Source organism: Liolophura sinensis, chromosome 12, assembly GCF_032854445.1.
Source record: "Liolophura sinensis isolate JHLJ2023 chromosome 12, CUHK_Ljap_v2, whole genome shotgun sequence".
Lineage (NCBI taxonomy): Eukaryota > Metazoa > Mollusca > Polyplacophora > Chitonida > Chitonidae > Liolophura > Liolophura sinensis.
The window spans coordinates 28,324,030-28,341,221 of record NC_088306.1 but is presented as its reverse complement, the minus strand read 5'-3'; the positions used below and the strand labels follow the sequence as shown (position 1 = coordinate 28,341,221).

The 17,192-nt window shown below is 42.0% G+C and overlaps 1 protein-coding gene across 1 annotated transcript; it reads left to right on the top strand.

The window, feature by feature from the left end:
- The first annotated feature begins 1,240 nt into the window (after positions 1-1,240).
- Positions 1,241-15,319, top strand: LOC135479042 (1-deoxyxylulose-5-phosphate synthase YajO-like). The gene is made up of 8 exons (XM_064758753.1): positions 1,241-1,544; positions 3,374-3,528; positions 4,375-4,528; positions 5,139-5,312; positions 6,296-6,393; positions 7,068-7,231; positions 11,035-11,174; positions 15,141-15,319. Exons 1-8 carry the CDS (start codon positions 1,398-1,400, stop codon positions 15,237-15,239), a joined length of 1,131 nt encoding a protein of 376 aa, XP_064614823.1. The 5' UTR covers positions 1,241-1,397; the 3' UTR covers positions 15,240-15,319.
- Positions 15,320-17,192: the final 1,873 nt, after the last annotated feature.

The following is a 17,192-nucleotide window of genomic DNA, read 5'->3' as shown; positions in this document are numbered from 1 at the left end:
TTTTAAAGTCTTTTCTATGACCCGACCCGCGTTTGATCTCGGGTCTCCCGAATTCATGACGGACACTCTAAGCATTAAGCCGCCGAAGTGGTCAATTAAGGTGGTAGAAAACAGGGGAAAACCCATAACCATCCACAGACTGCTGGTATACCTTCCCACGTACAACCGGAGAGAAAGTCAGAATCAGCTGAACTTGAACTCACAGTCGTCGCCTTGGTGAGAGAGTCCTGAATGAGTCATTGCGCCGCGCTGACACGCAAACTACTCGGCCACGGAGGCTCTCAGTGGCTATATAAGGTATACATGACTGCATGTCATATATATTTGTTCCGTTGTTCTAGTTGCAGAGTGGGCTAATTCTCATCGAGCAACACGTACTGCCAGAGAGCTACAGAGAGAAACAGCCCCAAAAGTGTCAGGCGGACGGTAAGGAACATTTACCGCTCTTCACAGGCGCGTTAAATCTTCCCTAGCATAAATCGACGTCAACGTGGTCTCTGTTATTAACTAACCTGTTTTGTTAGTTAATTTGTAGGAACATGCGCTTGACTTACATTTATGCTTGGGATGAATCAATGCGCGTGTGAACAGCGGTAAATGTTCCTTACCGTTAGTCCGACACATTTGGGGCTGTTTCGCTCCGTAATTCTCGCAACAGCGTTGTTCTATAAAAGAAACACCGGCCCCGATAGCACAGTTGGTAGAGCATCCGCTTCGGGAGCGGTAGATCCAGGGCCAATCCTGGATTGAGTCACACCTAAGACCTTAAAAGGGGAAGTTTCCTCGCTTGGCGTTCAGCATGAAGCGGCTAGTGCATTGACTGGTTGACCCGTATCAGTATATTGGCTCAGGCGGGGCAGCTTACTTGCCTTCGGTAGGGCATCTCTATGAAGCAGCACTAGATAAACAGAGCCATGAAATTCGTCCTGCAACAAGGAGGCACATTACACAAACTCTAAGGATTCCTCCATCGACGTTAAACCCTAAGGATTAACTCACTGTATAAGAATTGTGTACCCCATTCGGCGACTATTGCGTATGAGGTCGGATTATTTTTTAGATTTCACTCAGTGTGCATGGTATACTGTATGTAAATCGTGCTATGCCATGCATTTCTGTGTACGCCTAAGTATTCTAACACACGCACATGCGCACACTAAACCGGTTGTTTGTGTACTGTAGCGAGGAGTAAGAATAAAACTGCTCAGTCATGAATATCGTGGGTCAGAAAACAGGCCTACCGTCTTTCACAGGCTAGTTCGGAATACCTACTTGAGTTTGCCCTACATTTCTGTTCTCAGGCAGGTCAGTGTCACATATACACAAGTACATATGTGTACATATGACTTGTTATCACAGCGTGGCCACCTGTCAGACGCGGATTTGACCAGGCGTGAATGTACAACAGATACAAAACCAGCCTACAAACCGAAATGTCGTCAAATCAATCTCCTAAGATGGAATACAATTTCCTTGGTAATTCTGGCCTAAAAGTGTCTAATATCTGTCTGGGGACAATGACAATGGGGACATCGGCCATTAGCGTGAGTATATCATAACGGCTTCTGCATCAAGTATTTACTGTTTGTGTTTATCCGTTTTAATATTTGCCTAACGCTGTATTGTACCAGAATCGTGAACTTTAATATACTGTGACTGTCAGTTTTATGGGTGGAGTAAACTGGAGTGTGACCGACGTAAACCACCGACCTTTGGCAAGATACTGACGATCTTTCCTACGTGTAACGTATAAATAAGCATATAAATATGTCAGTAATATAATTAAAGGCGTACACAATACAGAGTAAAAGCACAGCACCGATGAAAGTTGGTATCCGGCAAATGGTCACACATACGTGTAACGGGTGATATAGGGCCCCCTGTCAGTTTATCTCAGTCAGGGTTTTATTCCAACTGTTGATGTAAATGCGTAAATAGAAGCATTCTACACGCCCCCTAGCAGTATGGCTTAGGAAGACTTAGGTGGAAAAAATGCAGTGATGAGAACTGCAGTTTATTAAATGTCACTGGTCTAGAATTATTCGAAATACTGTGTTGTCATCACATTTAACATACAGCCACATTAAAGCTCAACAAACACCGGCATCGATCGAGGATAGCATCCACTAGGTTTAACTGTTTTACCTGTTCAGCATTAGGCATACTCCGATCTTTAGACAATCACGTCATTCGTTAGCAAGACAGCTCCTTCATGTAGCACGCAATGTTATTTGGGCATCATGATACCTATGCATGGGAGTGGCAGGCATAATTTGACACCAGCATATTGTAGGATGCACATATGCCTGTGCACCAGATTAGAGTCTGATATTAAAAGTTGGCAAAACGTATATTATTTCAGTCAGATCTGTCTAGCATTTAGCGTTGTGTGAAAAAGAAAGGTATAAATGGGAGATTTATAATATGTTTGTGATCAGTAAAATAAATAAATTCAATGTAATTTTTCAAATCGAATTGTTTTCAAGACCTAAAAAAATTCGTCAAATTTATATTTATCAAATTACCCACATTTCTCTTTTTAAATAAGGAGTAAACTAGAATAGTTTCTAGACACTAGCCCTAAATGGGCTGTTATCTAAGACTCTGGCCCTAAATGGGCTGTCATCTAAGACTCTGGTTCTGAAAGAGCTAAGTCATCTGAGGCTGGCATTTGAGGTGGTGAGTAATCTGAGGCTTTGGAGCTGAGTCATTTGAAGGTAACGTTTGAGGAGGTGAGTCATTTGAGACTCAGACCCTGGAGGAGCTGAATCATCCAGGACTCTGACCCTGGAAGAGCTGTGTCATTTGAGGCTCTGGTCCTGCAGCAGATGAGTCATCTGAGACTGGCTTTGTAGTAGCTGTAATGAGACTCTGACCTAGTTATTGATTGATACATACCAAGTGTTCCGGCAGATATACATGTACAATTTGTTGCATAACTTTACTCAGGAATGGGATACACAGTATGCATCAAAACATTTACCGCACGGTACTGGGCGGAATCGCACAGTAAGCCTACAACACACAGTATCACACCTTGTTGTGCTGTGAACAAACCACACAGTAAGCCTACAACACACAGTATCACACCTTGTTGTGCTGTGAACAAACCACACAGTAGTGCGCATTTTTTCTCCTAAGTGTGTTGTTTACGGTAATGTGCAATTGTTCACGGTAGTGTGCTGTTGTTCACGGCAGTATGCGGTTGTTCAAGGCTTTTTGCGGTTGTTCACGGTAGAACAGAACAAGATAATGATTTTAACGAACGGTCAACATTGACATCAAGATTGATACATGTATTTCTTGTCTTATTCTTCAGTCTTCCTTCAATCATTTATATTTTTGTTCCAATATTTGCATCTTTTCTGTTTAGCCATTTTTTAGTGCCGACAACCCGAGCCAAATGAACGAGGCCGACTCCCACCAGATGCTAGACCGTTTTGCCGAGTTGGGTGGAAATTTCCTGGACACAGCCGACATTTACTCTGCGGGCGGCTCAGAGGAAATCGTCGGTAACTGGCTGTCAAAGTGAGTAGAGGAGCAAACCGTGATGGGCGTTGGGTTAGAAAGTCAGGCTTGTAAACATCTCCTTTTGGGGTCAAGCTAAAACTTTATATGTACAATTTTGGTATACCGACTTCTTGATACACCGAACCTCTTGATATACAGAACCTCTTGGTATACCGAACCTGCTGGTATAATCGACTTCTAGATATACCGAACCCCTCGATATACCAAACCTCTTGGTATACCCAACCTCTTGATATACCAGGCTTTTGGGTATACCCAACCTCTTGGTATATCAAACGTCTTGGTGTACCCAACGTCTTGGTATACCCAACATTTAGGTATACCCTACCTCTTGTATACCGAACCTCTTGGTATACCGAACGTCTCGTTATTACGAACGTCTTGGTATACCGAACGCCTTGGTATACCCAACTTCTAGGTATACCGAACCTTTTGGTATATCGAGCCTCTTGGTATACCGAACATCTTGGTATACCGAATTTCTGGGTATACCGAACCTCTTGATATACCGAACCTCATGGTATAATAAACCTGAGACAGCATAGTAAATATGTTGCCATTGGCGCCGGCGTCTTGAAAAAGTGATAATATTGAACGCAATGTTAAGCAAACAAATCAAAGCCAACATCAATAGAAGTCGACCTAGGACGCCTTGCCGGTGCTAGTTTTTCTAGTTTGAATTTCATGACATTCATGACGAAACAAATCCTTGTAAAATCTAACGTACACGTAAGCCTCTGTGTATACAAAAACATCTTATGTTGGTACTGTTTGTTTGGTTTTGTGTGTGTTTAGTTGTTTTGATATATATAGTTTTTGAATGTTCTATTTTATTTTCTTCAGGAACGAAAGGGAGCGTTTTATCGTCGCTACAAAGGTGCGTTTTGGCTGGAACCGGACAGAACCGAACGGTACCGGACTGAGCCGAAAACGAATCATGAGCTGTATAGACAACAGCTTGAGGAGGTTAAAGACGGACTACGTGGATTTATATCAGGTATACATTGATGTTTACCAGTGTAATCGATTTCATTCTTCCTGAACCATGGAGCCACAAACGACGAGTCTTGGTGGCCGCAACCATGGCTTAGGTCCGTGAAATCTTATACTTTGCTGAAGACCACTTGCATGTTTTCCGCCATTATGGCTTCTGCGTCGCCATCTAAAATCTTGACTACAAGAAGACGTACAGCATGGAGAGTAACCCAGAGCAGCGACGACAGCAAGATAGTTGCCAAATAGTCACACCGCACCACTAAAGTACAGCCCCTCGTCAATTTACCTCCGTTAGGTTTTTATTCTGTAGGTGTTCATTTAAATGGTTAGTGACAAATACCCGCCCTTCCTCCACCATGGCTTATGCAGAATCGGGTTAAAATATACAGTCGTGTCAATTGTAATATGTTCGATCTTACTTGTGTAGAATTAGTAACTTTGCTAATAGATGGGCATTTGGTTTGTCTGTAACACGCCGTTTACGTTTATTCATAAAACTGTCCACTTTACTATATTAAGTGGAATGAAATAAATAAATACGTTGAAGGGAATATTTGTTTTCTACGCATAGCTGTGTTTTGTTTGTGTGTGTATATTACATATTTTCACAGATACATTGCTGGGACGAAGCCGTGCCTATTAAAGAAACCCTCGGGGCCCTCAACGATCTCGTGCGATGCGGGAAAGTGCGGTATGTCGGAGGGAGTAACTTGACTGGCTGGCAGCTTCAAAAGATTACAGATTTGTGTGAAAAAATGGGATTTTCTCAGTTTATTAGTCTGCAGGTACACATTAGTGTTACAACTTTGGAGTATTTAAAGTGCAAACAAAAGAAAAAAATTTACATTTAGAAACGAGAGCCAAATAAAACAAATTGCCATTTTTAAGTGTGGTGAACGTTATCGTTCCAAAGTGATATGTATTCATCAATACTATATAAAGTTGCGAAATAAATTTTCTAAAGCTTTAACGAGACGCTTAATATTTATACCAAGACGAGAAACACACGCACACGCCAAGTTCAGAGAGTTACGTGACATGTGGTCTTGTAAGTTTTACCCAATCTTGGGATAACTTAATGTACAACGCTCAATGCCAGATGACCTGTACATTGACGAACCTTTCTTGCCTCGAGTAGTAAGGACTCAAGTTCTGGAGATTCATAAATGTTCATTTGGACAATGTGGACATAAAGTACTACTCTCATATCACAAGAGACCGGTGATCAGTCTGGCTTGGACACGACTCGTCATTGTGTAGGAAAAGGTCCTTCATTCTGAAGGAACAGAAAACAGGGTCTATTCTTTTTTCCGTATTAGGGGCCTCCATGGCCGAGTTGGTTAGCACACCATAGCAGCGTAATATCCCAGGAGCCTCTCACCAATGCGGTCGCTGTGAGTTCAAATCCAACTCACGTTGACTTCCTCTCCGGCCTGACGTGGAAAGGCCTGCCAGTAAAGCTGGGGATGGTCGTAGATTTACCCCGGGCTCTGCCCGGTTTCCTCTCATTACAAATTTATCCGTATTACTTTTGTTGGGGTTGGGTGTCGGGGGGTGGGGTGTTGCTACATTAGTGTGGCCATGTCTGCGGTAGCCCTCTCCTTCCACACAAATTTTACTGTTTCTTCATTTGAAGGACGTAAATTGGACACGACAAATAATATAATGACATCATTGAAATACTCTCACTGAAACTTAAAACTTTGCGTAATAAAATTTATTTGAGAAATATAATAGCATGAGGTTTATACAATTGTACTGTTAACAGCAACAGTACAACTTGCTCACCCGGGAGAACGAGTTTGAAGTTGTGGACGTCTGTAAGAACGAAGGAATTGGGATCATACCTTGGAGTCCACTCAAAGGGTAAGGTTTTAGAGTTTTCTGTTACCTCCTACAGTCCCACTTGGCTAACTTTCTACTTTCTAAACTTATCATGGGTCCAAATCTTTTATTCATTTATTTTTGTGATTGGTGTTTTACGCAGTACTCAAGAATATTTCATTTATACGATGGCGGCCAGCATTATGGTGGGAGGAAACCGGGCAGAGCCGGGGGGAAACCCACGACCATCCGCAGGTTGCTGGAAGACTGTGTATTGTATCTCTGTCAGAACACCAGAGTATTGTTGTATCTCTTATGGCCTTTACTCTAAAAGTATCTTTGTCACTGTTATTTTCATAACAACTGTATTTGGATTTGGATTAAAAAAGATATCGATTAACGCAAATCCAATCGAGCTTTTGTTGTTATTTTAGAATAAACTAAGTAGTTAGCTTTCGCAAAATATTATCCTCGTATATGTGCTCCTTTCAAAACTGTTAATAAAGTTCATACAATGTATAAAGCCGGTCGCATTGCAGATTTTGCAAATATTAAAATTATTTTACCCTATAAATAGTACAGTTACAGTAATAATCTGAGCTATTCTTGGTAATATGTACAGAAAGCTTTATTTGATTAATCCATATGGATAAAGTCGCCAAAGGTTTCCAGCGTATATAGTCTCTTTAACCTTGGGTTTTTTCACCATTTCACAGAGGACTACTTACCGGCAAATACAAACGCCACGCTAAGGTGCCCGAAAAAACTCGCATGGGGTACAATCAACAGGTGAAAATTGCACCAGAGTACCAGAAAGTCATGGAATCTGACCGTTACTGGAACCTGGTTAAAGTGTTAGATGATATCTCCAAAGAAACAGGTGACTGAAACACGCCAGTCCTCCCCTATTTCTTGTGTAATAAAAATTGATACGGGATAATGTACTTTACATGCGAGTAATGTGAGAGAGCAGACATGAACGAGTATTATGTAATACGGCAGGGTGTATGTATATGTATGCCAGTAATGTGGGAGAGCAGACATGAACGAGTATTATGTAATACGGCATGGTGTATGTATATGTGTGCCAGTAATGTGGGAGAGCAGACATGAACGAGTATTATGTAATGCCGCATGGTGTTTGTATGCGTATGCCAGTAATGTGGGAGAGCAGGCATGAACGAGTATTATGTAATACCGGATGGTGTATGTATATGTATGCCAGTAATGTGGGAGAGCAGGCATGAACGAGTATTATGTAATACCGGATGGTGTATGTATATGTATGCCAGTAATGTGGGAGAGCAGGCATGAACGAGTATTATGTAATACCGGATGGTGTATGTATATGTATGCCAGTAATGTGGGAGAGCAGGCATGAACGAGTATTATGTAATGCCACATGGTGTATGTATATGTGTGCCAGTAAGGTGGGAGACCAGACATGAACGAGTATTATGTAATACGGTATGGTGTATGTATATGTATGCCAGTAATGTGGGAGAGCAGACATGAACGAGTATTATGTAATGCCGCATGATGTATGTATGTGTATGCCAGTACTGTAGGAGAGCAGACATAAACGAGTATTATGTAATGCCGGATGATGTATGTATATGTATGCCAGTAATGTGGGAGAGCAGACATGAACGAGTATTATGTAATGCCGCATGATGTATGTATGTGTATGCCAGTAATATGGGAGAGCAGACATGAACGAGTATTATGTAATGCTGCATGGTGTATGTATATGTATGTCAGTAATGTGAGAGAGCAGACATGAACGAGTATTATGTAATACCGCATGGTGTATGTATATGTATGCCAGTAATGTGGGAGAGCAGACATGAACGAGTATTATGTAATGCCGGATGATGTATGTATATGTATGCCAGTAATGTGGGAGAGCAGACATGAACGAGTATTATGTAATGCCGCATGATGTATGTATGTGTATGCCAGTAATATGGGAGAGCAGACATGAACGAGTATTATGTAATGCTGCATGGTGTATGTATATGTATGTCAGTAATGTGGGAGAGCAGGCATGAACGAGTATTATGTAATACCGCATGGTGTATGTATATGTATGTCAGTAATGTGAGAGAGCAGACATAAACGAGTATTATGTAATGCCGCATGGTGTGTGTATATGTATGCAAGTAATGTGGGAGAGCAGACATGAACAAGTATTATGTAATTCCGCATGGTGTATGTATATGTATGCCAGTAATGTGGGAGAGCAGACATGAACGAGTATTATGTAATGCCACATGGTGTATGTATATGTATGCCAGTACTGTGGGAGAGCAGACATGAACGAGTATTATGTAATACGGCATGGTGTATGTATATGTATGCCAGTAATGTGGGAGAGCAGACATGAACGAGTATTATGTAATGCCGGATGATGTGTGTATATGTATGCCAGTAATGTGGGAGAGCAGACATGAACGAGTATTATGTAATGCCGCATGATGTATGTATATGTATGCCAGTAATGTGGGAGAGCAGACATGAACGAGTATTATGTAATGCCGGATGACATATGTATATGTATGCCAGTAATGAGGGAGAGCAGACATGAACGAGTATTATGTAATGCCGGATGACATATGTATATGTATGCCAGTAATGTGGGAGAGCACACATGAACGAGTATTATGTAATGCCGCGTGACATATGTATATGTATGCCAGTACTGTGGGAGAGCAGACATGAACGAATATTATGTAATGCCGGATGGTGTATGTATATGTATGCCAGTAATGAGGGAGAGCAGACATGAACGAGTATTATGTAATGCCGCATGACATATGTATATGTATGCCAGTAATGTGGGAGAGCAGACATGAACGAGTATTATGTAATGCCGCGTGACATATGTATATGTATGCCAGTACTGTGGGAGAGCAGACATGAACGAGTATTATGTAATGCCGGATGGTGTGTGTATATGTATGCCAGTAATGTGGGAGACCAGACATGAACGAGTATTATGTAATACGGCATGGTATATGTATATGTATGCCAGTAATGAGGGAGAGCAGACATGAACGAGTATTATGTAATGCCGCATGACATATGTATATGTATGCCAGTACTGTGGGAGAGCAGACATGAACGAGTATTATGTAATGCCGGATTGTGTATGTATATGTATGCCAGTAATATGGGAGAGCAGACATGAACGAGTATTATGTAATACCGGATGATGTATGTATATGTATGCCAGTAATGTGGGAGAGCAGACATGAACGAGTATTATGTAATACCGGATGGTGTATGTATATGTATGCCAGTAATGTGGGAGAGCAGACATGAGCGAGTATTATATAATGCCGGATGATGTATGTATATGTATGCCAGTACTGTGGGAGAGCAGACATGAACGAGTATTATGTAATGCCGGATGATGTGTGTATATGTATGCCAGTAATGTTGGAGACCAGACATGAACGAGTATTATGTAATGCCGGATGGTGTATGTATATGTATGCCAGTAATGTTGGAGACCAGACATGAACGAGTATTATGTAATGCCGGATGGTGTATGTATATGTATGCCAGTAATGTGGGAGAGCAGACATGAACGAGTACGTAACTAAGTAATGTGGGATGGTGGACATGAACTAGTATTCTGCAATGCCACTTACATGTATATACACATGTAAGTGAGTATAATGTGGAATATCATACATTTACAAGTAATTTGTCACGCGGAATGACATACTTGTACGAGTGATTTGTAATATGGGATGGTGATCCAGGAGCCTCCCACCAATGGTCGCGTTGAGTTCAAGTCCAGCTTCATGATGGCTTCCTTTCTGGCCGTACGTGGGAATGTCTGCCAACAATCTGCGGATGGTCGCGGGTTTTCCCTTGGGCTCTGCCCGGTTTCCTTTCTCCATAATGCCAGTCGCCGTCGTGTGAGTGAAATATTCTTGAATACGGCGTAAAACACCAATCAAATAAATAATACTGGATGGCGTGCGAGAACAAGGAGTCACTGGGTACGTGTACATATACTGTTTCTTCTTGTGGTAGGGCGAGTCCATGCGACCAAAGTGCTGCCGCCACTGAAACATCACGCCAAAGACACCAGGCATGACACCCCACCCAGTCACATTATGTTGACATCAGACCAACAAGTCGTGTTTTCTTGCTCTAATCTCTCAGTGCTGAGCGGCAAACGAGGCAGAGCAAGTGCCATTTTTAAAGCGGACGCTCTAACCCTTTCTGCTCCGAAACGGTCCGTGTATTAGCATTGAGTAGTATAGGAGAACACGCATGTACTATTAGTGCGTAATTTGTGAGTAACGTAGCGATGCCTGTGAGCCGTGGGTGGAATGAGTAATCTGAGATAAACTGTGAGTATTGAGTATTAGGAGAGTTGTGGATATTATAAACAGCGAGTATTAATCATTGACTTTTGAGTACAGCCTAACGTGGGATAAATTGTGAGTATCGAGCATTATGGTATTACAGGTGAGTTGAATAACCCCAGAACAGTGGATATTGTGCTCTGACTTGAGTACAGAGCAATGTGGGATAAACTGTGAGTATCGAGTATTATAATATCATATACATGTGAGTTGTGAGTATCATGAAATTCACCCAAAACTGAGTATTGTGCACTGACTTTTGACTACATACTTTGATCTTCGCCGCTCTTCATCCCAGGTAAAACTGTAGCCCAGGTCTCATTACGCTGGCTGCTTCAAAAGGAATGTGTCCCGTCTGTCATCATCGGGGCGACCAAGATCTCCCAGGTGGAGGATAACATTGGGGCTTCCACAGGCTGGAGCCTCACCGCCGATCAGGTAAGTCCTACATCTGCCAAATGGCATCCTTAACATTTACGATTTACTACAGTATCTCAGTATCTGAAAAGAGATAACTATAGAAGCCCATCGCATAAATTCGCCATCGCTGTGTCTGCATTTCATAAAAATCCTATTTACACGCAACAGTTTCACAAGAATACTACGTGATCGAAAGAAAACACATACGTGTGCACCCTGAGGCATGCACGTCCGTCTGGTACGGCAGGTGCGCGACGCCATGAGGTAATATCACGTGTACATACTGAGGCATGCACGTCCATCTGGTACGACAGGTGCGCGAAGCCAAGCGGGAATATCACGTGTACACCCTGAGGGAGTGCGCCAGACTTACGCATTATGTGAACAAAGGATGAGGAAGTTATCTGGCATGGTAAGGCGCGGAAACGGCCCCAGTGCAAGAAACTGTGCACATCAACAAGCGAAACTGACTATAGCTGTGAGTGACAGTTGCTGACACACTCGTAAGACTACTTCTTTTATTAGTTCTGTTGTACCCTTCTTTTCCAGTTAAATGGCAAGCATGTGACTTATAAAGCTCCAGCAGCGTAATGACCCAGGAGTCTCTCACCAATGCGGTCGCTGTGAGTTCAAGTCCAGCTCATGCTCTCTTCCTCTCCGGCCGTACGTGGGAAGGTCTGCCAGCGGATGGTCGTGGGTTTCCCCCGGGCTGTGCCCGGTTTCCACCCACCATAATTCTGACCGCCGTCGTATAAGTGAAATATTCTTGAGTACGGCGTAAAACACCAATCAAATAAATAAATAAATATAAAGCCCCAAACATACACTTAAGCGATGTATATGTCATAAAATCGAAAAATTGTAGCCCGCTTCAATCACATTGAAATATCTTCTTTTTTTGGCATTATTCACTGTAGAGTTGTGAAAGTCACTGCACCAACGAATTAAATAAATATATAATATACGTAGCCTTCAGCCTTATACTTCCGCTACGCATAACTTGTTGATGTTAATGATACCCAGTGGACCACATGTGCTCTCAACCGGGATTCTTGTACAATTTCTCTATAGTTGCCAAATGTAACGCAGTACCATAGTTTAGCCATTCTACTCCCTGATAACAATCGTTTAATGCAAGGCGGCCTGTATCTTTACTCGCACAAAATTATGTTTCCAAATAAAAATAAAGAGGCACAAATATTCAAACACTTCCCCGAGGTGTAACATGTTCTCAACAGCCACTTCGTCAGTCCACTGTACAATGGAGGATGCATGTAAGACTACTGCAGAAATACGGATTTTAAACTTGCCAAAATATGGCAAACTGATCACTTTATAAAGTTTATTCGTTAACCAAAACGAAACTTTGACAGCTGGTAGAAATACACATATGAAAGTTTCAGTAAAGATATTTATCTGGTTAACGTTGATCTTCACACTTTAAAAACACAGAACCTCGTTTGAACGCAAACTTGGAGGTTTTGATAGAAGGTATGTGTTTGGCGGGTTATTACTAAGCAACCTTCTCTTTCATGACCATATAGCTTTTGTGGGAGCTTCGACCAAGATTTATACTTCTGATTTGGAAATTTACAGAATTGTGCCGGGATTTTGAAATTTGCACTTCCTTATCGTGCCTTCCTGGAGCCAATTCTCCGCCTTACCGTACCAGGTCCTTTGACATGTACGCCACGAAGCAATTAAGCGCAACAAACGGATACGGTACAGGCACACAGAGGACCAGGCAGACACCGTAGACACTATATCACGTGTACGCGCTGAGGATAGAACGCCAGGCACACAGCGTATACACTATATCACGTGTACGCGCTGAGGCTATCACGCCAGACAGACACCGTGGACACTATATCACGTGTACACGCTGAGGCTAACACGCCAGGCGGACACCGTAGACTTTATATCACGTATACGCGCTGAGGCCGGCACGCCAGGCAGACACCGCAGACACTATATCACGTGTACGCGCTGAGGATAGTTCGCCAGGCAGGCACCGTAGACACTATATCACCGGAACTAACATATAGCCGGACTAAGACCGTATAGGTTCACAAACCAAGAGGGCATATCACTTCTATAGGTCCTGAAACAAACACACCAGACTGGCACAACATAGTTGTACAAACGATGAGGAGATATTACATGCACGCACAAAGACAAGCAGGCCAGCCTGACATTATAGACGCACAAACGAGTAGGAGATATCACGCGCACGCGCTGAGGCAAGTACGAATGAATAACATAGTAGGGCAATATTTACAGCAGGGTCGACAACAGGGTCGATTAAACGAAATGTAATTTCTGATTGTAAGTTACAACTATCGTAACTTATAGCCCCTTTTGTCGATTGTAAGCTTAGGCTACAATCGAGACTGTAGTGATTTACAGTCAACTTCTCTTTACGATCCCTTTATGCGAGCGGCCCCTGGGATCAGTCCCGGGTCGGGGCATATCAAGGAGTTAAAAAGAAAATAACTTGTTTCCGCATGCCCCTACTGGCGCTCTTCGCAGAAACACGACTGGTTGGCCCGGTGTCAGTATAGTGTGACTGGGTGGTTTGTCAATTTCTGGTGTCTTCGGCATGATACATGTACATCAGTGGCCGCAACACTTTGACGTCATGAATTCACCTTGACACATGAATACATATTATCTGTGCACACACACCGGATGATCCCACGTCCTCAAACAACTGGAGACTCATTAAGTACGACACCAAAAAAAAAAAAAAAAATAACGCGTAGCTCCGTGGTAAAGTTTGCCTCTCCAAACTGCAGGTACTTGCCGGTTCAATCATAGGAATTTCCACAATCGCCCACTTTCGTTGTACATGTTGGTTTGGGTGACAAAAAACGGTTGATTGTGGTTTGGGCAATAGTAAATGGTAGACTGTACGTGGTGGTTTGGGTGACAGTAAACGGTTGACTGCCCATGGTGGTGAGGGCGACAATAACTGGTTGACTGTGCAAGGTGTATTTTGTGACAATAAACGGTTGGGTGACAGTAAACGGTTGATTAAGGTTTGGGTAATAGTAAATGGTTGACTGTATATGGTGGTTTGGGTGACAGTAAACGGTTGACTGCCCATGGTGGTGCGGGCGACAATAACTGGTTGACTCTGCAAGGTGTTTTTTGTGAAAATAAACGGTTGGGTGACAGTAAACGGTTGATTAAGGTTTGGGTAATAGTAAATGGTTGACTGTATATGGTGGATTGAGTGACAGTAAACGCTTGACTGCCCATGGTGGTGGGGGCGACAATAACTGGTTGACTGTGCAAGGTGTTTTTTGTGACAATAAACGGTTGGGTGACAGTAAACGGTTGATTAAGGTTTGGGTAATAGTAAATGGTTGACTGTATATGGTGGTTTGGGTGACAGTAAACGGTTGACTGCCCATGGTGGTGTGGGCGACAATAACTGGCTGACTGTGCAAGGTGTTTTTTGTGAAAATAAATGGTTGATTGCGCATAGTGGTTTGGGTGACAGTAAACGGTTGATTGTGGTTTGGGTAACAGTAAATGGTTGACTGTATATGGTGGTTTGAGTGACTGGAAATGATTGACTGCGCATGGTGGTGTGTCCGACAATAACCGTATGACTGTGCAAGGTGGTTTTTGTGACAATAAACGGTTGACTGCGCATAGTGGTTTGGGTGACAGTAAATGATCGACTGCGCATGGTGGTTTGAGTGACAATAAATGTTTGACTGTATATGGTGGATGGGGTGACAATAAATGCTTGACAGTGCATGGAACCGTTTACTTAAACCTGGCTTCTTCCACTCATAAAATTTACTGACCGCCATCTTGAAAAGTTTTAGTGAGGCGTACAAATAACAATGAAATAGATAAATAAATAATAAATAAAATTCCTTTCTGTTTGAAATTTCTTACTGTAATAAAATTCATTTGCTGAGTTACATGTACATATACAAATTTGATCAAATTTACTTACTTGATTTGCAGATGAAGCAGCTTGACGAAGCCTCCAAACCAGACCTGCCTTATCCTTACAACTTTTTGAAGAACATGAATGCAGACCGTTGCAACAAATCTAAAATTTAAACCAAATTGTAATAATTTTCCTCTCCATTTCTTCAGAATCTTGTTCAGTTTATCATTGAAGTACGGTAGGCCCCTGACAGATCTGGATGTATATGTGTTCACCTTTGTATATGTAAGTTTTGTTAGTGGCATTTAATACTAAATTCTAAAACTAACCTTTGTGATTAAAAAAAAAATCAATAAACATATTGTCTTCTCTTTTATTTTAAACATACCAATTATAGGGCGCTTAGGTACTTTACGCATGTGTTTGCCTGCATGCAGCTATGCGTCGGGCGGTACAGATGCCAAGCAAGGTGTGATCGTTTCCTTTAGGGTCGGTTTCCTCCACGTGGTTTATCCAGTACATTAACCCCAGGATCGTCATAGACGTGAAACATACTTGAATTTGATGTAAAACGGCAATGTTAGAGGCAAATAAACGTCATTCGTGTGTAATATCATAATTTATTTAATTATTAATTTGAATGGAGTTTTACGCAAAATTAAAGAATGTTTCATTTATACGACATCAATATGATTTAAGAAAACCGACCATCCGCAGGTAGCTATAGCTGGCAGTCCCTCCCACATGCGACCGGGGAGTAAACCAACAGGAGTTGAACTTGCATTTACATCGATGGCATCGGTGGGAGACTCCTAACTACAAAACGTAACGGCAAAGGCAGACATGAAATAAACAACAAACTATACAAACTGGGCCTGAATACACCGGATTCAAGTTACTTCAATACGACAACAGAGTGACGTCCCAACGCAAAGCGATGTTTTCACTTTTTGGCACAACAGGGCTACTTGCCTATTAATCTGGTCCCCTAGCATGTTCTATGTACCTTGATTGTGAAGTGATCAGCACCATCTGACGCCATGGACAGGGAACTAGCCAACTTGCCTATCCTTTAACAGTGCAGTGATCGTGTTCAGATCAAAGTACCTGCAGAGCAGTAGTATTTTTTGCAATATTGGGAGCCAAATCCCATCGAAGAATATATTTCATGACATAATGTTTTCAAACTTTCACTTGGAATACTGACTAACCTGTGCACGTAGCTCAGCTATGTGGGTACAGCATATCAAAATATGATTATAGGTTGACCACCATGGGATTGAGGTCATGGTGTCTAGTCAACAAGGTTTTGGGTTAGGGGGTTGGGTTTGTCAGTGATCAGAATCTCTACCACTTTTTTTTTACTCCATCAAAATTCATGCGTGTTTCAAATGAGTCCAAGAACTGGTTAAATTGCGCATGTATGCTAATGGCCCAGCGAGGAAATTACAACTTCAAATTTTAAGGTCTTAGATGTTATCCGACCCAGGATTGACCCTGGATTACTGCCCCCGAAGAAAACGCTCTACCAGCTTAGGTATTCCGGTTATAACGGCTTCAATAAACAGTAGCTGACTGAACAAAATGCTCGTGACTTGGGGGGAAGAGAAGCCATTTTTGCTCTCGTTCCTTGGTCCATATTCCCTGATATAATAAGATCTCCAAGCGAAATTTTTCCATCCAAAATCCGAAGGAGAGATCACGCGATTCGTTACTCCCACACATATCCTCTATGCATAAAGGACCTGGTAAGGTAAGCCCTGAACCGGCCCCAGAGAGTTACAATAAGAAAGTAAGAATTTCAAAATCCCAGCACAACACCGGAAATTTCAAAACCAAATGTAATAACCCGCCAAAAATGCACATTCGGTCAAAAACGCCAATTTTTCGTTCAATCGAGACACTGTGTTTTTAATTTACAGTAAGAAGATTAACGTTAAGCAGAAAAATATCTTCACTGAAACTTTCATGTGTGCATTTCTACGTGCTGTCAAAGTGTCGTATTGGTTAACCTTTGCCTTCATATGTAAAACATAAAATTTAGACGGTTAATAGTTTTGTCATGTTTTGGTATGTTTAAAATCTGGTTTTCTTCCATAGGTAAGCAGGCATTCCTCCTAGCGCAG

Bases quoted from the DNA above. Each gene is read 5' to 3' on its own strand.
- LOC135479042 (XM_064758753.1), top strand. From the start codon at position 1,398: ATGTACAACAGATACAAAACCAGCCTACAAACCGAAATGTCGTCAAAT. The intron at 3,529-4,374 runs GTGAGTAGAGGA...TATTTTCTTCAG, and splicing joins GTCGGTAACTGGCTGTCAAA to GAACGAAAGGGAGCGTTTTA. The intron at 7,232-11,034 runs GTGACTGAAACA...TCTTCATCCCAG, and splicing joins TGATATCTCCAAAGAAACAG to GTAAAACTGTAGCCCAGGTC.